A 26,520-nucleotide genomic window follows, 5' to 3' on the forward strand; every position below is an offset into this window, starting at 1 on the left:
AAAACTCTGTCTGGCGCAAACCCAACACCTCTCATCACCCCAAGAACACCATCCCCACAGTGAAGCATGGTGGTGGCAGCATCATGCTGTGGGGATGTTTTTCATCGGCAGGGACTGGGAAACTGGTCAGAATTGAAGGAATGATGGATGGCGCTAAATACAGGGAAATTCTTGAGGGAAACCTGTTTCAGTTTTCCAGAGATTTGAGACTGGGACGGAGGTTCACCTTCCAGCAGGACAATGGCCCTATAAGCATACTGCTAAAGCAACACTCAAGTGGTTTAAGGGGAAAGATTGAAATGTCTTGGAATGGCCTAGTCAAAGCCCAGACCTCAATCCAATTGAGAATCTGTGGTATGACTTAAAGATTGCTGTACATCAGCGGAACCCATCCAACTTGAAGGAGCTGGAGCAGTTTTGCCTTGAAGAATGGGCAAAAATCCCAGTGGCTAGATGTGCCAAGCTTATAGAGATATACCCCAAGAGACTTGCAGCTGTAATTGCTGCAAAAGGTGGCTCTACAAAATATTGACTTTGGGGGGTGAATAGTTATGCACGCTCAAGTTCTGTTTTTTTTGTCTTATTTCTTGTTTGTTTCACCCAAAAAAATATTTTGCATCTTCAAAGTGGTAGGCATGTTGTGTAAATCAAATGATACAAACCCCCCAAAAATCCATTTTAATTCCAGGTTGTAAGGCAACAAAATAGGAAAAATGCCAAGGGGGTGAATACTTTCGCAAGCAACTGTATATTACATGGATTTATTAGACTTGTTTTTAAATGTAGATGTTCCAAAGGTCTGCATCAGTGGCTTGTAGGCTATGTGTGGAAGCCAGGAGATGCTAGATGTGTTTATGTTAATTAACTGTAAATTACCGTGAGAACGACAGTTATTTGCTTGAAAATCACCAGCTGACAACATTTTGTGACCGCCACAGCCCTAGTTTTATGTAACTTTTTTTTTTTCTGTTCCAAGCTGCATCGTTTTGCTGTATTGTCCACAGTGCAGGACAAGCTACAGGCTTGAATTAGTGCTTTACATGCTGATGATAACCCAGCATCCATTTCAACTCCGCCTCTACAACCAACAAGCCAGAATGTCACTTATCATCTTGAGAAAGAAAATGGACTCAAGGGGACCGTGTCTGCCCTTCACTCTCCAAGCAGAGGTTCACACAAATGTGTGCATTGACGCAGCATTAGCCAGCTGAAGAGGAGTCATCATGTATGTCCTGAGTACATATTAGACCCTTGCAGAGGCTCTCCCCTTTTCAGCCATGCGTGATGGAGTGCTCTTCTGATAGGGGTGTGCGCCCACCGATAAGTAACCTCTCAAGGGACTCATGAATAAAAAGCCAGTGCTTATTCTCTCTCCATAGGGTGTAGCTCTGACTGCGGTGCTCTGGTGTCTCGTATAAAGTAACCAAATCACAGCTAGCGATATATACCGCTGCTTTTTAGTAACCGTAGCAGAGCGCCTTTCTGTCAGGTAGCCACCTTAACAACAACACAGTTGTTTCATGTCTAGGAACCTGAGCATCACTCACCATTACCACCAGCAGCTAGCATTCCTCATTGATAATCAAATCACAGTTGGAGGTTTTCTCTCTCTCTTCAATAATCAATGCGTAGATCGGCTTAGGCCTATTAAGGAATCAAATCGCATCACTCCGTGTGCCCGTATCACCCTTTTCAAAAGTCAATTCAAAATGTGGCAAAAATGTCTATTGGACAATCATCTTAAAGGTCCCCAGACCCAGTATATATCCCCTATGGCACTTGTGTGTGTGCACGCCAGTCTGTGTGTCTATCTTTGGTGTCTAGTTTGTTTATTTCCTCTCTCGCCTCAGTCTCCTTGACTGCCGCCTCCCTGCTGCCCCTCCTCTACAAAAGCCTTCCCGTTCTCCATAGGAGGCTCTGGGTCAAGGGAAGCCTCTCAGACCGGCTTTATTTGGAGCTGTGCCAGCGGTGTGTGGCGAGAGAGAGAGAAAGGACTTTGCTTTAGAATGAGGCCTCTGTAGACTGCCTGTCAAACAGCGAGCCGCTGGGCTGATGGATATCTGAGACGGTACTATAGGGGGGCCCAGGAGCCAAGAGCGTGCACGGCTTCTTCTCTTGCCTCGCCGTCTCGCAAGATGGCAGCCCGACAACGCTGCTTTATGAGCTGTCCATCTTCCCAGGGTTACAGCGGTGGAGAGGTGTGCTGGGCCCGTCAGAGTCTGGTGCTTTGAAGGGAGAGATTTGATATGGCTGTTTGAATTAAGGGTCTTGCAGGGTGTTATCGAGCCATCTTGGAATTTGAATCTGGCGTATTATTTGAACAGCGAGCATTGCTTGCGAATGCCCTGTCAGGTTTGTTCAACCTCATTATTTGCATACAGAACATTCTTGGAATTTATGAGCTTTCCTGATGATTTTGGCTATTACCATCACAGTTAAGCAATTTGTACTTTTCGACAGGCATTACCATGAATGCAGACGAGGGTTATACATGGCTGGCTAACTATGAGTACCCATCACTGGGGTTTGTGGTGGCTAGGGTTAAGCTAGAGTGATGAGCCAATTAAGTTTAGCTTGAGTGGCTGATTATCGAAACTTCAAATGAAAAGGGTAATTTTGCTCGTGAGTGTAGCATTACTCACTTTAAACATCCTTTTAAAGATGAGCTCACATTGTTTACTATTTTGTAGAACTTCGGATTAGACATCTGCCAAGTATTTTTTAAGACCTAAAAGTCATTGTTATTGTCAACACACTGGGAGTCATGAACCAGACAGCTCACCAGGATGTTGAAAGTACGTCTGGAAAAACTGACTGGGATCATTGTTTAAGTCCAGACCACAATTTCTTGCAATGCTCACAGAGGCGAAGAATCAGACATGAACACACACAGAGACACAAAACTAAAGTCTGTGGCCTACATGCACACATGCACACAATAGCACACACTAGCTAAACTCCGTGACCTGCTCACCTGATTTGAACCTTTAGTTCAGCTCGGCCTATTTGCCTACAGGCCGCTCTAAAGTCATTCACTCACAACCTCATCACAACATACGATCCACTCACCTATGCAAATCATATGCTCACAGTCAAGCTCAATTATCGTTGTTAGAGGAATGGAATAAAATGGCTTCTAAACATATTAAAATCATCATATTAGCATTGACCTAGTTCTCATCCAGACCTGTAGCCACAATCCACATACTAGGAAAAACTGTTGAATCATTTAAATAATTTCTCCTCAGACCTCATATTCCCCCACAATGCATGGTTACTGGTGTGCGAAATAATACTTATCTGGGGAAAAAACCTGCATTCCTGTAATGGACAGCAGCCAGATGGTGCTTTGACAGTCAGGCCCGGTCTTGGTCGTTCTGCAGCCCTAGGCAAGACAAAATAATTTTTTGCCCTTCTCAAAACTAGAATTGTGTAGCCTACAGTGTCGACCCGCAATGCAATTTTCTGGATGCCCATCCATGTCATACCTTTGGAAATCAGGCAGTTGCATTGGCTTTATTAGCCTAGTCCTGATTCTTGACCAAGGCTTAAGACCAATCATTTTGGCTATTTAAGATCTACATAGCAGCTACCCAAGTTTATCAGGAGTTATTTTGAGCTTATTTGCAATGAGAGTCAAACAGCAGGAAATGCAGAAGTATTTTCTTCTTCGAAATGATCAGCTCGTCGAATGTATGAATTAGGCCTACAATTGAAATCACTGATTCATGACAATTTAGCCCACGGAGTGAAACTGTTTTATATATTAAAATATTCAACTCGAAGCACATTTCTATTTGATAGGGCGGCATTTAGGCTATATGATCGCAGACACGTGCATGATGAAGAAGAAAAAAAGTGTTTGTCTCATAACATGGTCATACATATGATCTCTAGGGTATAGAAAAAACACATAGGCTACTACTCTTTCTACTATAGACTACATTATTTATGTTAGATGACTGGAGCGCTGCATCTCTCCACAGCACCCTGGAGAGGCGCACTTGGCATGGACAAGACTTTGCACCCCTGACTTTGGGAAAGTGGGCACTGCTTATCATGACGGCGGCATCAGAGCTCACCTAAATAACCCATATGCCACTGGATGAGAGAAGAAATGTAAAATGCCGCCATCGTCAATCCGTCACCCTAATCCTGCCTAATGGGCGGGCCGGCCCTGTTCACAGTGCAGTGCAGCACAGCTAATAGCCGTTGATGGATAGGATATCAGTTGAAACATCCCTCGCCCGGAGCTGAGCGAGATCCACATCCGTTTTGCGTTTTCAAAGGTGAATCAGTACTCCTCATTTGCCAGGTTGAGTTTGACCTCATCGGAATGTGAATGCCGCACAAAAAACGGAGCCCCACTAGAAACGAGCATTAATAATGATCTTATACTGCTTAGTGCCTACTCAAGAGGGAAGCAGAAAATACCTAAAGCGGCATAAAGTGGAAGAGAAAGTAGGCCTAGCAGCTACCCCAAGAGCTTTCTCAGCCTTTAATTAGGCCTGTATTTTCCTGTACGCCTTTGCTTTCTCCTGAGTCTACTTCCTGTGGCGTTATTATTTTTTGTGCCTTTTGGTGCTAGTGATAGGAGGGTGTGATTATTATCTGATCGGGGCTCCGAGTGGAGAATCCATCTTCTTTTTCTTCCCTTCCAAGTCTCACCATGAAACTTTCCTCGGGAGTTAAATTTCCAACGCAAAATATTAATAAAGAGACTAATGAGATGTCTCTGCCGCCTCAGGAAGACAGACCCCAAACCCGGGAACATTAGCGCTTATACTAACATTTGGTTCTGCCTTTTCTGTGCAGTTTTTCACACAACTCCAATGTCAGCTCAGCTGCTCTGTGGAAAGAAAGAAATACCTTTTATTTCCCCAGATGTTGCATTGGAAATTCGATTGCTTCGGTTTTACTGACTGGCTGTTTTTTTCCATTTACTTTTAAATCTCCCTTTTTCATTTTAATGCTTAATGTTTAGTGGTGGTTTGTCTCTACTATGCTGGCTTTTTATCCGGGCACATACAGTGCATTCGGAAAATATTCAGACCCCACATTTTACATTACAGCCTTATTCTAAAATAGATTAAATAAATAAAAATCACCATCAATCTACACACAATACCCCATAATGACAAAGCGAAAATTTGTGCAAATGTATAAAAAAAAAAAAAACAGATACCTTATTTACATAAGTATTCTGACCCTTTGCTATGAGACTCAAAATTGAGCTCAGGTGCATCATGTTTCCATTGATCATCCCTGAGATGTTTCTACAAGTTGATTGGAGTCCACCTGTGGTAAATTCAATTGATTGGACATGATTTATGAAAAATGTATGCACTCACTAACTGTAAGTCGCTCTGGATAAGAGCGTCTGCTAAATGACTAAAATGTAAATTTATAAAAGCACACACCTGTCTATATAAGGTCCCACAGTTGACAGTGCATGTCAGAGCAAAAACCAAGCTATGAGGTCGAAGGAATTGTCCGTAGAGCTCCGAGACAGGATTGTGTCGAGGCACAGATCTGGGGTAGGACCCCAAACAATGTCTGCAGCATTGAAGTTCCCCAAGAACACCGTGGCCTCCATCATTCTTAAATGGAAGAAGTTTGGAACCACCAAGACTCTTCCTAGAGCTGGCCGCCCGGCCAAACTGAGAAATCAGGGGAGAAGGGCTTTGGTCAGGGAGGTGACCAAAAACCCAATGGTCACTGACAGAACTCCAGAGTTCCTCTGTGGAGATGGGAGAACCTTCCAGAAGGACAACCATCTCTGCAGCACTCCACCAAGCAGGCCTTTATGGTAGTGTGGCCAGATGGAAGCCACTCCTCAGTAAAAGACACATGACAGCCCGCTTGGAGTTTGCCAAAAGGCACCTAAAGGACTCTCAGACCATGAGAAACAAGATTATCTGGTCTGATGAAACCAAGATTGAACTCTTTAGCCTGAATGCCAAGCATCATGTCTGGAGGAAACCTGTCACCATCCCTACAGTGAAGCATGGTGGTGGCAGCATCATGCTGTGGGGATGTTTTTCAGCGGCAGGGACTGGGAGACTAGTCAGGATCAAGGGAAAGATGAACGGAGCAAAGTACAGCGACATCCTTGATGAAAACCTGCTCCAGAGTGCTCAGGACCTCAGACTGGGGTGAAGGTTCACCTTCCAACAGGACAACGACCCTAAGCACACAGCCAAGACAACGCAGGAGTGGCTTCGGGAAAAGTCTCTGAATGTCCTTGAGTGGCCCAGCCAGAGCCTGGACTTGAACCCAATCGAACATCTCTGGAGAGACCTGCAAATAGCTGTGCAGCGATGCTCCCCATCCAACCTGACAAAGCTTGAGAGGATCTGCAGAGAAGAATGGGAGAACCTCCCCAAATACAGGTGTGACAAACTTGTAGCGTCATACCCAAGAAGACTCGAGGCTGTAATCGCTGCCAAAGGTGCTTTGTCATGGGGTATTGTGTGTAGATTGATGAGGGGGGAAAAAACAATTTAATCAATTTGAGAAAAAGGCTGTAATGTAACAAAATGCTGAAGAAGTCAAGGGGTCTGAATACTTTCCGATGCACTGTAGCAGGCAATGTGCATAGGCTCTCTTTAGAGAACCTGCAATCATCATGATGTGTAATCGGTAGCCTGTGGTATGTCCAATAGTGATACTCACAGGTACCTCAAAGCTTCTCATGTTTAGATATTTATTTTTATGGCTCAGTGTGTCTTGCTAATCATGGCTGCTGGTTATTCTCAATTTTGGAGTAGCAACATTAAAGAGCACCATATGTGAAATATGTAGCTCTGGCTTACGTGCTGGAAATCTCCAAGATCGAGGTACCTTTTCAAAGCTATGGCTTGCAATGCCCCAGATGTGCTATCTTCTATGAAGAAGTTCTGAGGGAGTGGGATGCAGGAGTGTATCTGTCTTTGTTCACTCCTCTGCACCATGTGCATGTATTGTAGTATGCCAATGTTATGCGTGTGTGTGGGGAACACTTCTTTGGCTCAACCTTAGCCCGTCGATCGAGGCCCTTTTATGTTTGATTGCGAAGCCTGAAGAGAAGAAAGCTTGTGTGGTCTGACAGTTGAAACCTCTGGCTCGCATGTGAGAGACGGCTGTCCAGAGGGCTTTGAGCTCGGAGAGCAGGAGGGGGCTTGCAGATCCTGTGAGCTCTAATTAAATGCGTTTAACCCAAGGTCATTCATAGCAGAGAGAGCGAAAGGGATATAGATAGAAAGAGGGAGAAGAAGCCTTCTCTGCGCTGTAAATGTTTTATTGAGTTCCTTTGAACTTCTTCAGCTGAAGGGGAGTGTGTTAGCATTGCACCAAGGGGCTCCCGGTACTTGAACTGCCTTTTTCGGTAGAAACTCTAGTTAAAATGGAGGGTGCAAGGTCTCGCAGTGTTGTTACTAATACCTGTTAACTTGCCGCTTTCGTTGCCTATCATTACTGTTTTAGCTCAAACTGTTACGATTCTACGGAAACCTGAAAATGCTTAGTGGAAGACTAATTCTAGGAATTATTTCCTTGGCATTCACCCTTCCACCAAAGGTTCAGCTGTCATGGTATCATGTCATCATGACTTGCTGTTCTCTCAGCCATCTGTCCACCTGTGTCAGTTCCATGTCAGTCATTCTCAACGGATTCTCCTCGGACATCAGTGGCTGTGTTTGTTGTGTTGACTTTTTGACTTCAAAGCCAAGGCAGTGAAGGCAGAAAGAGATGGGCCAGATAACCAATGGAATCAACCGAAGGTGGCCGGGCCCCAGTTCATTTCCTTAGCCTAAGTGCCCTACACCGCATCTGGGCACGCTGCGCTATTGTAATGATTAGCATTACCATTAGCCGTTAATGCAATAGTAATTGCAGTCACTGTTGGAGCCGAAGCAGTTAGCCAGGCATATTATCAGAGGCAACGGTTTACTTGCTCTGTTGTTTCTCCATCGTGTTTGAGAGTGGCTTTCGTGGCTTGTGTTAACTTTGTAGATGAAAATTACTGAGCTCTTAGTCGGAGACGGTTAAAGCCTTGGTGAGATTATTATGACTTTCAGAGGTAGATTGTCTTGATTGTCAGAGTGGCTGGCTAACAATGGCAGCTCCTCAAACACCTCATTGGGGGGAATTACATTGTGTATCTGTGTGTGTACCCCACAAAGAGAAATTCATATGTAAAGGCGTCCTTGTTTGTCAAACACATTCTTTGAGCAATTTGAGTGTATGCATGTGCTGCTTGCAAACAGAGATTGTCGCAGTGTAATTGACACTATTAATGCTTCGTTCTCTCCTCCCTCCCTTACTCATCACTCTTTTTTCCCTCTCTTTTCCCGAAAACTCACCTTCATCTCCCTTTGAAATGAAGAGGTTGACGTTTTTAGTGACTGAAGTCATGGCTCTCTGGCAACAATATCCCTCTGTTGTAGATTCTGCTCGATTGCACACTGCGGAAAAAGTCTCTCCAGCATTCTGAATGGGGATAAGGATAGGTGGAACGTCACGCAGCCCTGAAGGAGAATTTAGTACGTACAGTTACTGGGTTTAGGAGCCGTGGTTCCCAAGAGATTCCTTAGCAACACTGCAATGGGAATAGACCCGGCTTCAGTAATTTAAACTACAATACGGTCATTTAGCTGGTGCCTTTATTCAACGCGACTTGCGGTTCAGTCACACACATTCAGTAGTTGTGACCCGTGCAGGAATCAAAGCCACAACTCTGGTGTCGTTGGCATCATGCTCCAAACAACTGTGAGATCAGAACCCCACCTCAGGAGTGTGGATTAATGCTCAATAGATCCCAATCTATTAGTGTGCAGGAATTCCACCTAGCCGATCAGAGTGCAAGGTGGAGTTATTACCAATTTGCTTAGGCCTACCTTTCCGATCCTCTCAGATCTACACAAGAACAAAGGGGCTAGAAGTCAGGGGTCAATTTGGGATGGGGCCGTCTGTATCACACTCCCTCTATCTGTAAGTGAGACAAAGTAAGCCGTTGTTCTCCATCAGAAACAGGTTGCTAGGAGACTACTTAGCCCTCTGCATTATTGACTTATGATTCCCCATCTTTTCTTCTCTTCTATCTTCAGCCTTAACGGGTTCATCGCTGGAAGTCAAGGCTAGCATTAAGAGCGTCTGCTAAATGACTAAAATGTAAACACATTCCTTCTCTACCCACGACCAATTATTGTGCCGATCCTTATTGGGATTTAATTATTTTAAACTACTGTCGGTTCAGTCTGAAATGTGCCCTCTTAATTGTAACTCGGGTATGAACTGAAGCGTGACGAAGTTTTGAGAATGGTCACAGCTACCTTAACTTTTATCTTGTACTTAGTAGGTTTGTCTGACACAAGGTCGGACATACAGTTCTTCGGCTTCTTTAGTCTAGACTCCTGTAAAGAAGTCAAAGGGCTTCTGGCAGACTTTCCGAGCAATTACATCTTTGGTCATTTCTTTGTGGTTTCTATGTGGAAGGTGTTTCTTGTATCTGCCATCTCTCTGTTGTCTTCCCGTGTGTGACCATCTCCCTCTCCTGGCACTGTCTGTAAGTGAACAACCCCTCTCCTCTCTGGGTCCCAGCCACCCTTAGGACACAGCTGCAGCTCGGGCGCCTCTCTCCCTGACCTCGCCGCCGAGAGCTCAGGAACAGCTGTTCCCTGTACAACTCTCGTCCTCTCAGAAGGCTCCACTCACCTCGGGCTTAAAGGGGGGATTACACACACACACACACACACAAGAGACACCCCACAGCCACAAAGCGAAGCCCAACAACAACCCCCTTCAAAGACTACCACCACCCCCTGCCCTTTGTTTGTTGGGGTGGGGACCAGAGTTCCCTTTGACCCCACTGACCCGACCCTAGGTTCCACCCAGGCTTTAGCCCTAAGATGGGTCATATGAGGCCGGACGGCTAACCAGGCTAAGATGTGTCATATGACTAAGATGTATTGGTTGTAGCCAAAGGCCACCTTCTCTAGTGGCATTAGTTACTCCAAAAGACAATAAACAATGTACAGAGACAATGACCCCCTTCCTCTTAGGGTCAAATACTAAGACCTAGCTTGAGGTCTGTGTGAATAACTCAAATTTTCCTATAAATCTCCTCTCTCTGACATCAATGCATGATAAAGTCAGGCCTATGCGAAAGTAAGGGCTACGTGTGCACATTTTCACATCAGGATTACCCATATTTTACAATGGGTAAAATAGTATGTTGATTATGTAGATGTACGATGCAGACCTTTGGAACATCTACATTTTAAAAAGTCGAATAAAAAATAAACAAAAAAGTGGTGCGTGGCTTGCGAAAGTATTCACCCCCTTGGCATTATATACAGTGGCTTGCGAAAGTATTCACCCCCTTGGCATTTTTCCTATTTTGTCACCTTACAACCTGGAATTAAAATTGATTTTTGGGGGGTTTGTGTCATTTGATTTACACAACATGCCTACCACTTTGAAGATGCAACATATTTTTTGTTGTGAAACAAACAAGAAATAAGACAAAAAAACAGAACTTGAGCGTGCATAACTATTCACCCCCCCAAAGTCAATACTTTGTAGAGTCACCTTTTGCAGCAATTACAGCTGCAAGTCTATTGGGGTATGTCTCTATAAGCTTGGCACTAGAAAACTGCTCCAGCTCTTTCAAGTTGGATGGGTTCCGCTGGTGTACAGCAATCTTTGTCATACCACAGATTCTCAATTGGATTGAGGTCTGGGCTTTGACTAGGCCGTTCCAAGACGTTTAAATGTTTCCTCTTAAACCACTCGAGTGTTGCTTTAGCAGTATGCTTAGGGTCATTGTCCTGCTGAAAGGTGAACCTCTGTCCCAGTCTCAAATCTCTGGAAGATTGAAACAGGTTTCCCTCAAGAATTTCCCTGTATTTAGCGCCATCCATCATTCCTTCAATTCTGACCAGTTTCCCAGTCCCTGCCGATGGAAAAACATCCCCACAGCATGATGCTCCACCACCATGCGTCACTATGGGGATGGTGTTCTCGTGGTGATGAGATGTTGGGTTTGCGCCAGACATAGCGTTTTCCTTGATGGCCAAAAAGCTTCTTCCATATGTTTGGGGAGTCTCCCACATGCCTTTTGGCGAACACCAAACGTGTTTGCTTATTTTTTTCTTTAAGCAATGGCTTTTTTCTGGGCACTCTTCCGTAAAGCCCAGCTCTGTCGAGTGTACGGCTTAGTGGTCCTATGGACAGATACTCCAATCTCCGCTGTGGAGCTTTGCAGCTCCTTCAGGGTTATTTTTGGTCTCTTTGTTGCCTCTCTGATTAATGCCGTCCTTGCCTGGTCCGTGAGTTTTGGTGGGCGGCCCTCTCTTGGCAGGTTTGTTGTGGTGCCATATTATTTCCATTTTTTAATAATGGATTTAATGGTGCTCCGTGGGATGTTCAAAGTTGCTGATATTTTTTTATAACCCAACCCTGATCTGTACTTCTCCACACCTTTGTCCTTGACTTGTTTGGAGACCTCCTTGGTCTTCATGGTGCCGCTTGCTTGTTGGTACCCCTTGCTTAGTGGGGCCTTTCAGAACAGGTGTGTGTGTATATATGTATATATATACTGAGATCATGTGACACTTAGATTGCACACTGGTGGACTTTATTTAACTATTTATGTGACTTCTGAAGGTAATTGGTTGCACCATATCTTATTTAGGGGCTTCATAGCAAAGGGGGTGAATACATATGCACGCACCACTTTTTTTTGTATATTTTTTTCATTTCACTTGACCAATTTGGACTATTTTGTGTATGTCCATTACATGAAATCCAAATCCATTTAAATTACAGGTTGTAATGCAACAAAATAGGAAAAACGCCAAGGGGGATGAATACTTTTGCAAGGCACTGTACTCTAAGAAAACCAATGGTCCAAACCTCATGTCTCTATCATCATAGTCTGTTCAAATGTTATTGGAGTTTTTATCCTTGTAAGTTGGCCAAAATTAGGGTGAATAATTCAATGGAGGCCAGAGAAAAAAAATCATTAAAATAGCATTGCGTTAGCTAGGCTGGATGCAGTGCGAGAACTGTGGCTAATTGACAGGCTCACCGTTGAACTCGTCATCTTTCTTCTCGAATCCGGAGGACATAAAACAATTTAGAGTTAAGATGGATATCGATTTTGAGACATGACATGTAGGATTTTTCTATTTTAGTGTACGCTTTCATATTAATGCAAAATTCCTGTTCTCACAAAAACAAGTTTATCTCTGTGAAATGTCAACGGAGCACTGAGCGTACCCAAGCTTTTTATTTTCAAAGCCTTTTACATTTAATTCAGCTTGTGTCATGTTAAATGTAGCTTTTTGCGACCCGCGGAAAGAACTTTGCAGACGACCACCACAACAACATGTAAAATCATCAGAAGTCGCTGCGAGAAAGCGGCACAGCTCTGTCAACAGAGTTCGGTGCTTATTGTCTTTCGTTATGATTTAAAAAAATATATAAAGTTAATGGTATGTTAGAGACCCCGCTGAACGATTCAGAACATGAAGAATCATATTTGTATTTTATGTACACTGCTCAAAAAAATAAAGGGAACACTTAAACAACACATCCTAGATCTGAATGAATGAAATAATCTTATTAAATACTTTTTTCTTTACATAGTTGAATGTGCTGACATCAAAATCACACAAAAATTATCAATGGAAAACAAATTTATCAACCCATGGAGGTCTGGATTTGGAGTCACCCTCAAAATTAAAGTGGAAAACCACACCACAGGCTGATCCAACTTTGATGTAATGTCCTTAAAACAAGTCAAAATGAGGCTCAGTAGTGTGTGTGGCCTCCATGTGCCTGTATGACCTCCCTACAACGCCTGGGCATGCTCCTGATGAGGTGGCGGATGGTCTCCTGAGGGATCTCCTCCCAGACCTGGACTAAAGCATCCGCCAACTCCTGGACAGTCTGTGGTGCAACGTGGCGTTGGTGGATGGAGCGAGACATGATGTCCCAGATGTGCTCAATTGGATTCAGGTCTGGGGAATGGGCGGGCCAGTCCATAGCATCAATGCCTTCCTCTTGCAGGAACTGCTGACACACTCCAGCCACATGAGGTCTAGCATTGTCTTGCATTAGGAGGAACCCAGGGCCAACCGCACCAGCATATGGTCTCACAAGGGGTCTGAGGATCTCATCTCGGTACCTAATGGCAGTCAGGCTACCTCTGGCGAGCACATGGAGGGCTGTGCGGCCCCCCAAAGAAATGCCACCCCACACCATGACTGACCCACCGCCCAACTGGTCATGCTGGAGGATGTTGCAGGCAGCAGAACGTTCTCCACAGCGTCTCCAGACTCTGTCACGTCTGTCACGTGCTCAGTGTGAACCTGCTTTCATCTGTGAAGAGCACAGGGCGCCAGTGGCGAATTTGCCAATCTTGGTGTTCTCTGGCAAATGCCAAACGTCCTGCATGGTGTTGGGCTGTAAGCACAACCCCCACCTGTGGACGTCGGGCCCTCATACCACCCTCACGGAGTCTGTTTCTGACCGTTTGAGCAGACACGTGCACATTTGTGGCCTGCTGGAGGTCATTTTGCAGGGCTCTAGCAGTGCTCCTCCTGCTCCTCCTTGCACAAAGGCGGAGGTAGCGGTCCTGCTGCTGGGTTGTTGCCCTCCTACGGCCTCCTCCACGTCTCCTGATGTTCTGGCCTGTCTCCTGGTAGCGCCTCCATGCTCTGGATACTACGCTGACAGACACAGCAAACCTTCTTGCCACAGCTCGCATTGATGTGCCATCCTGGATGAGCTGCACTACCTGAGCCACTTGTGTGGGTTGTAGACTCCGTCTCATGCTACCACTAGAGTGAAAGCACCGCCAGCATTCAAAAGTGACCAAAACATCAGCCAGGAAGCATAGGAACTGAGAAGTGGTCTGTGGTCACCACCTGCAGAACCACTTCTTTATTGGGGGTGTCTTGCTAATTGCCTATAATTTCCACCTGTTGTCTATTCCATTTGCACAACAGCATGTGAAATGTATTGTCAATCAGTGTTGCTTCCTAAGTGGACAGTTTGATTTTTTTGAGCGGTGTATTTTAGTATTTTTTAAAATATTTTATATGCATTTTATAACATAAGTAAGTGACATTTCATCACCAACTGTCTTTTCACCAACCCTGGGCAGAGTGGGAGGACATCCTACCCTTTATAAAAACAGTGGGAGCATTTTGTATAGAGTTAGATTTTTCTGAATAATTCTTAATTGAACCATAATTGCATTATTGTCGTACTGACATCTTTTCTCCCCCTCTCGTTCTCTGATTCATGCTGCTCCTGTGTCTTGGTACTTTGTAAGCCTCTCAAGTGTACACACACACACACACACACAGAGCACTCCACTCTCATTCACCCTCACTGTAGCTGTTCCATCAAAAGCTCTGTCTGTCTGCCCAGGCATTATCCATGTGCAGCTCTCCTCTGTCATATGATGTGAGGGTTTGCTGCTTCGACTCACGGTGAGCTTGATTGCTAAGGTTGGTGTGTGTGTGAGTGAGAAATGATTTGTGTTGGTTTGTGTGTGTGTTGAAGAGGGAGCAGATTGTCTAAATACTGTACTATGACTGTGTATGCTAGGGAACCATATTGTGATGTGACAGACCTAATAATCCTACTCCCTGAAACCTTTAGCGATCAGCCACCCACCACGTCCCCACTCGAACCAGGATATCTTTATTAATTCACCCATTTATCTTTTTATTTGTGAGTGTGTTTTTTATTGTACTTTATCTCATGCTGTGCTGCGACTTGGGGCCCATATGGCCCTGAGTTTATTGTGGTTTTAGCCTTGAGGGAATAAATTAGAATATGTTTGCAAGTTGTTATTTCAGTTCATTAGGTTTCCAGTCACTTTTTGGAGGAGTGGAGGGCCTGAAGGGCTGAGCTGGGCCTGGGAGGCAGATGGGACCAGGGCCATATGCATTGGGATTTTACTTAGCTACCCATGTTCTGCATGATGTGTGCATGTTGCACACGTTCAGTCAATTCATTTCTCGGCGGCTCAAGTTTTTCCCATATTGGTATGGTTGTTGTTGTGCTGCAGATAAAAGGCCATTGCTCAATGGAAAGTATGGCCACCTCTGCTCTGTGCTATCTATTCCAGCAGCTCTGATGACAAATGTATGAGTTTATAAGGAGGCTGCAGCAAAGCATGTGCTGACATGTCTAAATCCGAGACAGTCTCTCACACACACGTATTATCACACACAGACGGCACACACACACACACACATACACGCACACACACTGCGTCATCGTGAGGGCCATCTGGAAATGAAGTGCACTGCAGTATGAGACACAGCTGGTCTCCAGTGTGTGTGTGTGTGTGTGTGTAGAAGGTATGGACCTCTGATCTGACCCAAGGCACGGAACAGGGAGCCAATCCCACGGACTCTGGAGTGTGTGTGTGTCACTGTTAATGTGAACTGTCTTGGTGCTGTGCTACTGTATTGTGCGTGGCTGTGTGTGTACACAAATATGTCTGGGGGAGTTGAGGGTCCCTCTAAAAGTCCTTATCCTCTGTAGGGAGAGTTACAGTAGGCTTCAGGGACTCCGAATTCTGTGTAGACCCTAAATGTAACAACAACAAAAAAGACTCCATCTGCTTGCTGTGGAAAACAGCGAGAAAGAAATCGTAGAGGACAAATTGAAAAGATTGCATTGGATAAAGCCATCACAGTGAATTAGTATCTCGGCAGATGGGACCCTTGTTATCTGCGTATTTATAAAATATTCAGGCTTACACATGTAACATGGGAATGGTAGGCTAGGAGATAGTGCTGGGGGGTGCTATGAGGTATGACTGGGAAACTGATGAATTTGGCTGTCTAGAATTTAGCATGCCATACGGGCTGTCACACTCACTTCACTACACTTAAACACTCAATCTTTCTTCATGGTAGTTGGGGTTTGCTGATATAGCTAGCACCTTGACAAGACTGTTCTGAGGTAACTGTTTTGGTTTTGAGTCCTTGTTTAGAGTTACTCAGCCTATCCAGTCAAAACAAGCTAATGCTATGCTATCACCTTTTGCTCCTCTTTGACCCTTGAATACTGAGAATAACCCAAACTTTATTACCTTTTCAAAATGGCAACCCAGTATCTCTTTATGCAATCAGAATAACTCAAAACGTGTACTACACCTATTGTCAAGATTTAGGTGCTGTATGAACAATACATTAAGAGTGAACTGCCTTGTCTCAGTTAAAGACGTTTTAGCCTATTTAGAAAGGGAGACCTCTCTGAAAGTCAGTTGGTTTGTAAGTGGAGTGTTGGTCTAATACTGGATTCTGGACAGTAAGTGAGGGTAATCGGATTCCTGCATGTGTAGCCGGACCTCATGGCCGTCATGGGATCCTGCACACAGCCTGTGTGTTTGTTTGGGGAAGCGGACCTCAGGGTTACGTTATGCTAGGATGCTAATTGGAACTAGCATAAGCTAGCCAATGAGGCCTAATTAGGGTAATGAATTAGTTGTGGGGGAGAGCGTGGTGAGCGAGGGGGAGAGAAGACCGGACACACACACACACACACCACAGGGGCAGGGCATCCAGCCGCGTGGATGATGGGTGGGGAGTACATGGGGTGAGGGTTACGGGACCACGTATGCACACACTCACACACACATAAACACTAGTCAGTCACACCTCACTGCCTCTCAGTCCCTCATATTTACAGCCACATGCATGTGCGCACAGATAATCGTTCTCATGCAAACACACACTAACATATGTCCCTGATTTACAGCATACACAAGTACACTGCCTGTGTTAATCAGTCACATACTGTACCATGCAGAACATCTGACTCACTCACAGGCATACACTCACACACTAGGTCTGTGGCAGTCATGTAATTTTGTCAGCAGGTTATTGTCATGCAAAAGACTGCCGGTCTCACGGTAATTGGCCATTAATTAACAAACATGTTTAACATCTCAATGCATACAAGCCGCTGATGTGCGCCTTTGGAACATCACAATAAATCCATTATTTATTTTAGGCAGGTCTAAAGAAACATGATATGAAAAATGTATTTCAGAAGAACAGAATATGAGTTGGCTTACTGTATGTTATCTGGCCATGCGCCATGCCATAGGCTGTAGGCTTGTTCATTTAGCAGACAAGACATGCTTAAGTCCCCATGTCATTATTGTTATTATGATTTTATAGTAAGGAGAATATAATAACTTAGCTGAATAAAATAGAAAGGATATTTTTCCCATTCTGGAGCGAGTGCGCATAAGAAGTTGCTATGCTGAGCTTAAAAGTGATCATTTGAAACAGGTCCTATATGCTAGATTTAGAGTTATTTGGCAACTTTAGTTGTGAATGATACAAACCTTAGAATGACTTAGAAATCAAAACATATATGGACTGCATGATGCGACTACAGGCTATTGATGATTTGAGAAAGTCACAAAAAAAAAAGCTTGCTCTCTGTTCCTTGCCTCAGGCTGCACACCCTGTTCTCTCATCAAGTGATCATATTTTCACCCATCAGACTATTCTCAATTTAATCTAGTCTTTAGTAATATGTAATTTAGAATGGCCCATTATCAGATGGGCAGGGGGGAAAAATACATTTCATCAGTATCAGTATGCACTGGAATAGCGAATGGAGGCTGCTTTCCCGCGGGTTATTGTTCAATGATATGCTGGGTAGGCTACTGCGGTTATTTCACGCCAGGCATCAACCACTGTTTGAGGAGAATGCAGCCTCTCGCTGCGCAACAGGTCCTATTCCGCCCAAACTCTGTATGTCATGGGCTCTCCAACCCTGCTCCTGCAGCTACCCAGTGCTTAATTTGGGAAACCAAGTGAAATCTGTTCAGGAACATTGATAGTAACATGTTTTCACAACAAAACATATTTCATTAAACTGTTGACCGCCCCTCTCTGCGCGCTCGAGAAAGGAATGAAGGAGAGAGAGGAGGAGATGGAAACACGGTGGAGAGAGATTCTATAGCTAAAGGTAATGTGTCAGCCTAATTACTTAGGAAAATATAAAAAATGCCCTATTACTAGGCTATTCAAAATCAAATAAAAAAAATGCACTATAATTGTAAGCTAACTCTGTAAGCCGCCCTGCACAATCAATGAACCAACAGCATCGCCTAGGCCTAAACGTTCTCTCCCAGACTCATGGATAAAAAGTTTGGAGCGAAGCATAAGTTAACCAGTCCATCCAGTATGCATAATAATACAGTCCACACTCAAAGGCAGTTAGTAGTTAGTATAATTTGTTTCATTTTGGAGTAAGGCTAGACCAATTATGTACCAAATACATGTTTTTTATTCTACCGTGCATAATATGCTGTAGGCTATGTATTGTATAACAGCACAATTATTTGAATTCCGTTTTTTTTTCGGGCTTCGGCTTTTATATAGGCCTATGCGTATGCATAAACTCAAATCATGTGTGTTTTGAATTAATCACCACCTTAGAAAGCATTGTCCATTTCATTGTGTTATGCTTTGAAACAACATCCACAACAACCATATTTTCCACTCAGTTTCAACCTGTTGTTGAACTTCTTTCTTTTAAAAGCATGATACAGTTTTGATGATGTGTTTGATGTGATTTTTGATCGCATTTGCATTGATGTCAGAGTGGTTAGAGGGACAATAGAGCCCTGAGTACCAGGCCATTAGCGAGTTGGGTACTACCAACGCATGTCCAGACTACATAAAAGGAGATTTACATGACTCAACGGTCACGTGGAATTTTACTGCGATCATGACTGCCGCTGTGGCGGTAATAGGGTCACCGCAACAGCCCTACTCACACCATATGCTCAGTCTTAATCAGTCCTACACCTATAGGTCTCTATACTAATTAGCGTTCTCTCACAAACACGCACGCACACACGCTTTGACTGCATCACTCATCTAACTTTATTAATTCACTATCACGCCCTCACGCTCCCTCTCTCGCATGCAGGCGCACGCACACGCACACACACACACACACCTCACATGGCCTCCAGTCATGCAGTTCTGACCGAGCATACAGCTAGCTCCCAGGCCTGACACACTATCACAGTGGCCCTAATCCTCCATGGTGCGGTATTACTTCCACCCCCTCTCATTGTTACTGTTAATCCACACAGCTTGTCCTCACCGTCTTTACATCTTCAGACTGGCTAAAGCACATCTTAGCCCTCTTCAGGTAATAACACACACACAGGGTACTTACACACACACACAGTGCGCGCACACACACTGGGAGAGAGACGAGAGATCTCTTGGGCTAATGTGACAACCTCATAAAAGTCCTAACTTTGATCACTTTCTCTGTGTTTTTGGAGAACATCGAGGTTGTTTGCGGTTTTGTGTTTTCATCACTTTAGAACGAGCGGGCCTGGAGGGAGGGTTTGCTCTAGGTAGCGTCTGTCGAATACCCATACTGCATCAGGCCTGACGGCAGTGCACTGCTGGCGCCTTGCCCAGGCAAGCCCTCCCTCCTCCCTTTGAGAAACCTGGCTAAAGGGGGACCAAGGAAAGACCTTCGTTTCTGAAAGAGTTTCTTTAAAAAAATTGAATGTTTTGATGATTTTTTTTGTGTGCATCTGGATGAAGTTCAGAACGCATGTAATTAAGTCACTCTCCTAAGTGGAGGCACTAAACAGGGGTTGCCATGGCGACTATATTGAACATTGTTGCCGGTGGGTCTGGTTGAGAGGGTCACCTAATTGCATCAGACCTGTGAAACACACACACACAGTTTATTTCATTAGGGCTTATTTTCAGTCCATCTCATCTGAATCATATTTCCTCAGCATTATGCTATGTTGACTTCATTTACCAATGTTTTCACCCAAAGCACGACATTCTTTACAATAGCCTACCCCTTTCTCTTTTTTCTCCCTCTCCCGGACTTTCTCTTTATTTATCTATCCCTCACACACAAACACTTTCACACACACTAAAACAACACACACACACACACCGCCTGTGGGCTCCTCGGTTCGCTCTGCAGTTGGTTTCCTCCTCAGCAGCTCAAGGTCAGCAGGATGACAGAGCTCTGCTGTTGTTAGAGGGAAATGAAAATGGAGAGGAGGAGAGAAAAAAAAACGATGGATGGAGGAAGGAGAGTGATCTCTACTGTATCCCTCAGCCGGGGACCAGTGACCCTGCTAAGTGCCCCAGCTAGCCGACTGAAGGGGCAAGCAGTGAACAAGTCAGGGGTCAGGGCCCCTCCTCTCTGGCTCTGACTGAGACATAATAGAAGAGATGGAGGGTAGAACCCTGTATATCCTAGAACTTATTATTTTACCCTGTTCTTGTATTGAAGTCAGAATGGGTCCATGTATACAGATGACACATATATATTATCTATCAAGATGGTACAAGGGTGACAATTTATATATCCAGGCTCTGTCGCAGCCGGCCGCGACTGGGAGACTCATGGGCGGCGCACAATTGGCCCAGCGTCGTCCAGGGAAGGGGAGGGAATGGCTGGCAGGGATGTAGCTCAGTTGATAGAGCATGGCGTTTGCAACGCCAGGGTTGTGGGTTCGATTCCCACGGGGGGCCAGTATAAAAAAATATATATGTATTCACTAACTGTAAGTCGCTCTGGATAAGAGCGTCTGCTAAATGACGTAAATGTAAATTGATAGAGATGAAGCATTTGCTTGTACAGGTCTGTAATCATCTTGTTGAATCGACACCATTATCACCATACATGGACCCATAAGTCATAGTTCATAAGCTGACACTAACTGTCATGACTGTTTAAATTTAATTTTTTTACATTTTAGTCATTTAGCAGACGCTCTTATCCAGAGCGACTTACAGGAGCAATTAGGGTTAAGTGCCTTGCTCAAGGGCACATGGACAGATTTTTCACCTAGTCGGCTGTCTGCTGCAGGTCTATCTAGCTGTGTCTAGTAATTGTATTTTACTAGGATCCCCATTAGCTACAGCCAAATCTGCAGCTACTCTTCCTGGGGTCCACACAAAACATAAAACATGACATAATACATAACATTAAGGCTGTCGACTCTGGCGCCGACGAAGATGGCGGCCTCGCGACTAGCTCTTAAGAAACGCAGTATTTTGTTTTTTTATGTATTATTTTTTACATTATTAGCTCAGAAAGTGTTTTGCATCATTACATACAGCCAGGAAAAACTATTGGATATTACAGCGGCGGTAACTCACCAGCATTACGACCAGGAGTACGACTTTCCAGAAGCAGATCCTTTGTTTGCTCTCCCCAGGGCAACTAAACTGATTCCAGCGGCTGACCCAAAACATCGCCGGCGGAGGAGAGGCACTCGGAGCTGCCTGCTGGTCCGACTTAGGAGGCGCGCACACCACCTATTTATTTTTATTTTTAGGGGGTAGATCAGCTTTAATATTGTAGATTGTAAATTCCATCAATGTAATTGTCTGCATCACTTCCAATCCCCCAAATGTTTTTACTTTTTTTCTCTCGTGTGTATTATATATATATATATATATATATATATATATATATATATATATATATATATATATATATATATATATACACACATGATTTTGTACGTTTGCCCACTGACAAAGAAATGATCAGTCTATAATTTTAATGGTAGGTTTATTTGAACAGTGAGAGACAGAATAACAACAAAAAAAAAGATTGTAGACCTACACAAGGCTGGAATGGGCTACAAGACCATCGCCAAGCAGCTTGGTGAGAAGGTGACAACAGTTGGTGCGATTATTCGCAAATGGAAGAAACACAAAATAACTGTCAATCTCCCTCGGCCTGGGACTCCATGCAAGATCTTACCTCGTGGAGTTGCAATGATCATGAGAACGGAGAGGAATCAGCCCAGAACTGCACGGGAGGATCTTGTCAATGATCTCAAGGCAGCGGGACCATAGTCACCAAGAAAACAATTGGTAACACACTACACCGTGAAGGACTGAAATACTGCAGTGCCTGCAAGGTCCCCCTGCTCAAGAAAGCACATACAGTGGGGGGGAAAAGTATTTAGTCAGCCACCAATTGTGCAAGTTCTCCCACTTAAAAAGATGAGAGGCCTGTAATTTTCATCATAGGTACACGTCAACTATGACAGACAAATTGAGAGAAAAAAATCCAGAAAATCACATTGTAGGATTTTTAATGAATTTATTTGCAAATTATGGTGGAAAATAAGTATTTGGTCACCTACAAACAAGCAAGATTTCTGGCTCTCACAGACCTGTAACTTCTTCTTTAAGAGGCTCCTCTGTCCTCCACTCGTTACCTGTATTAATGGCACCTGTTTGAACTTATCAGTATAAAAGACACCTGTCCACAACCTCAAACAGTCACACTCCAAACTCCACTATGGCCAAGACCAAAGAGCTGTTAAAGGACACCAGAAACAAAATTGTAGACCTGCACCAGGCTGGGAAAACTGAATCTGCAATAGGTAAGCAGCTTGGTTTGAAGAAATCAACTGTGGGAGCAATTATTAGGAAATGGAAGACATACAAGACCACTGATAATCTCCCTCGATCTGGGGCTCCACGCAAGATCTCACCCCGTGGGGTCAAAATGATCACAAGAACGGTGAGCAAAAATCCCAGAACCACACGGGGGGACCTAGTGAATGACCTGCAGAGAGCTGGGACCAAAGAACAAAGCCTACCATCAGTAACACACTACGCCGCCAGGGACTCAAATCCTGCAGTGCCAGACGTGTCCCCCTGCTTAAGCCAGTACATGTCCAGGCCCGTCTGAAGTTTGCTAGAGTACATTTGGATGATCCAGAAGAGGATTGGGAGAATGTCATATGGTCAGATGAAACCAAAATATAACTTTTTGATAAAAACTCAACTCGTCGTGTTTGGAGGACAAAGAATGCTGAGTTGCATCCAAAGAACACCATACCTACTGTGAAGCATGGGGGGTGGAAACATCATGCTTTGGGGCTGTTTTTCTGCAAAGGGACCAGGACGACTGATCCGTGTAAAGGAAAGAATGAATGGGGCCATGTATCGTGAGATTTTGAGTGAAAACCTCCTTCCATCAGCAAGGGCATTGAAGATGAAACGTGGCTGGGTCTTTCAGCATGACAATGATCCCAAACACACCGCCCGGCAACGAAGGAGTGGCTTCGTAAGAAGCATTTCAAGGTCCTGGAGTGGCCTAGCCAGTCTCCAGATCTCAACCCCATAGAAAATCTTTGGAGGGAGTTGAAAGTCCGTGTTGCCCAGCGACAGCCCCAAAACATCACTGCTCTAGAGGAGATCTGCATGGAGGAATGGGCCAAAATACCAGCAACAGTGTGTGAAAACCTTGTGAAGACTTACAGAAAACGTTTGACCTGTGTCATTGCCAACAAAGGGTATATAACAAAGTATTGAGAAACTTTTGTTATTGACCAAATACTTATTTTCCACCATAATTTGCAAATAAATTCATAAAAAATCCTACAATGTGATTTTCTGGATTTTTTTCTCCTCATTTTGTCTGTCATAGTTGACGTGTACCTATGATTAAATTTACAGGCCTCTCTCATCTTTTTAAGTGGGAGAACTTGCACAATTGGTGGCTGACTAAATACTTTTTTCCCCCACTGTATGTGAACGGATGATCTCCGCATATGTGGTTCCCATCGTGAAGCATGGCAGTGTGATGGTGTGGGGGTGCTTTGCTGGTGACACTGTCTGTGATTTATTTAGAATTCAAGGCACACTTAACCAGCATGGCTACCACAGCATTCTGCAGCGATACGCCATCCCATCTGGTTTGGGCTTAGTGGGACTATTGTTTGTTTTTCAACAGGACAATGACCCAACACACCTCCAGGCTGTGAAAGGGCTATTTGATCAAGAAGGAGAGTGATGGAGTGCTGCATCAGATTACCTGGCCTCCACAATCACCCGACCTCAACCCATTTGAGTTGGTTTGGGATGAGTTGGACCGCAAAGTGAAGGAAAAGCAGCCAACAAGTGCTCAGCATATGTGGGAACTCCTTCAAGACTGTTGGAAAAGCATTCCAGGTGAAGCTGGTTGAGAGAATGCCAAGAGTGTGCAAAGCTGTCATCAAGGCAAAGGGTGGCTACTTTGAAGAATCTAAAATATATTTGATTTGTTTAACACTTTTTTGTTTACTTCATAATTGTTTGTGTTATTTAATAGTTTTGATGTCTTCACTATTATTCTACAATGTAGAAAATAGTTAAAATAAGGTAAACCCTTGCATCGCCCGGTGCCGTAGTTATGCCATATATGCTGATATCGTGGCGAGAGTAAATAGCTGCATGTAACTCAGCAGCTAAGAAGAACATGAAATCGCTAGACTGCCTGTTTGTGTCGTGCTTATGTTCGCAATACTGACAAAGTTTGTACGAACATGTCGATAATGTATTTTGTGTAAAACATGTCAATAGCTGCATGTAACCTACTCCTCCTGAAAAAAGAACATGCTTACTGAGGCATGGAATGTGTGCGCTTATGCTTAAAAGCTTTGTAAAAAAAGTTTGTAGGCTACACTAGTGACCAGACAAAGCCGATCAAGGAGGGGGGAGCGGCAGAGGAGCCGCTCCTAAAGTATAGTGGGCGTGGCCTTTGTACTTATTCATAAAATGAATAAAGTCCCCTTGATATGGAGATTCCTCCGGTTCTCATAAACTTGTTTTGCGTTTCCATTTTCATTCCCCGCACCACACTCACTCCCAGCAGCACCCGTCACGCACAAAACAAAGAATACACTTTCATACACGTCAATAAAACTTTGCTCTACTGACTACAATCAGTAAGCTGACCAGACTATCATATGGAGCAGTACGTCCTTACTCTACTGAGGCATTGCTTTCTCTGAGAAGTCCCTGATGCCAAGGGCACACCTTATCTTTAACTTTAACCCAAACACCAGATGTGCTCGGGAGGGAGATGCTACAGCTATATAGGTCAGTCTGTCTCATTGATATTCTATGGCATTAAGGCAGGGAAGGACATGAGGGAGGCAGCGCTGCACAGGGAGACAGCTGGTGCAGAAAAGTGTGTGTGCCCCGTCTGTCTCCATCGGCAGGTGATAGAATGTCAATGTTTGGGTGTGCAGCTGTTGTCTTCTACACCGCTCCTGCAAACCTGGCCACCGAGGTGTGTGTGATGTATGTTTAAGTGCTAACTGTATATTATATACGTGGCTTTCAGAACTGACTAGTGCGGTGCGCTGGCCATTTATTAGTTATTGCCGTGTGCGAAGAGTGAATGTGTGTGAACCTGTTTTGTGCTTTGAATCCTAGCAGTAGACGTGTCCTGGCTGTTGCCCTCTGAATCTCAATTGAGCCTATGTGCAGTGTTAGTACGCAAAAACACACACACACTTCCGTTACTGTCAGTAAACAGCATCATCCCTCTGCATACACCATGGGGTGAGAGCGAGGGAGTAAGGAGGGTAAGAGGGCGAGAGTGAATGAGGGAGAGAAAAGGGAGGAAGTGAATAGAGAGGAGAGTTGAAAAGCACTTTGACAACTAAAGATGTAAAAAGAGCTTTATAAATGTGATTTAGAGAGAATTGGACAGAAAGGCAATGGAAGGCTCGATTGCATTTCCTTGATCCCATGAGTCCTCTCTCTCAGCCTCCTTCTCAAAACCAATTGGAAGAGAAGGTCAGAGTGGAGGGGAGAAAAGAGGAAATGCAGTTGAGATTCTCCCAATGACAGGAGAGGAGGAGCGAGAGAAAGATGGGCAGGAAGTCTTTCTCCTGGGCCTAGTAGAGGTTAATGCCCTAGTAAGCGGCTGTCTGTGTGAAATGGAAAACATCTTCATGTTCTCCTCTCATCCCATCTGTGTACCTACTCTCTGCCACCCTGAGTGTGACTTCACCTGAGTGAAGCGCACACAAACACAAACACCCCCCCGATTTAAGCAGACAGACGCGCACCCACCACAGCAGGAGCTTGCCTCTTGGTAGCAGGTGTCACTCACAGCTCATTACCCCTGGCAGGGTTGATCATTCTGTTTGGATAGCAATATGGCACACCTCACTGGAGAGATGGAGGGAAGGAGAGAGTAGTGGGATGGAAGGAGCACGCAGGAGAGGGAGATGAGGAATTGCGCTGCAGTAAGAACCTTGAAAAATGTGTGGAGAAATTGTGATTTCTGTCCGTACCTGTATATGAATTATGTTACAGGATGGAGTTGAGGGACTTACTGTATACTGGGGTGTGTGATCTGTTATGTGAGTGTGTTCAGTAAGGTGAGCATAGCTAGTACTGTGTATACGTGTGGTCCTGAGGGTGTATGACTATAGGAGAGAAACCTGATAGCCTCTTCTGTGTGTGTGTGTGACATGTACTGACCGTGTTTGTGTGTGTGTGTGTGTTTCTCCACAGATATGACTACAGAGAGATGCTGCACAACTCTACTTTCTGCCTGGTGCCTCGGGGCAGACGCCTGGGATCCTTTCGCTTCCTGGAGGCACTGCAAGTGAGTGGGCCCGTACACGCACACACGCACAGAGATTGACTCCTTACGATTGCTGGAGGCACTGCAGTTGAGTGG

At 44.5% G+C, this 26,520-nt stretch overlaps 1 protein-coding gene across 1 annotated transcript in view; it reads left to right on the plus strand.

The window, feature by feature from the left end:
• Positions 1-26,520, plus strand: part of ext1b (exostosin glycosyltransferase 1b) — a 108,761-nt gene that overhangs the window by 35,396 nt on the left and 46,845 nt on the right. The window contains exon 2 of the mRNA XM_041902991.2: positions 26,352-26,445. Within this exon, the coding sequence (XP_041758925.1) occupies positions 26,352-26,445 (94 nt within the window). The remainder of the gene's footprint in view (positions 1-26,351; positions 26,446-26,520) is intronic.

The sequence above is a fragment of the Coregonus clupeaformis genome, chromosome 17 (genome assembly GCF_020615455.1).
Source record: "Coregonus clupeaformis isolate EN_2021a chromosome 17, ASM2061545v1, whole genome shotgun sequence".
Classification (NCBI taxonomy): domain Eukaryota; kingdom Metazoa; phylum Chordata; class Actinopteri; order Salmoniformes; family Salmonidae; genus Coregonus; species Coregonus clupeaformis.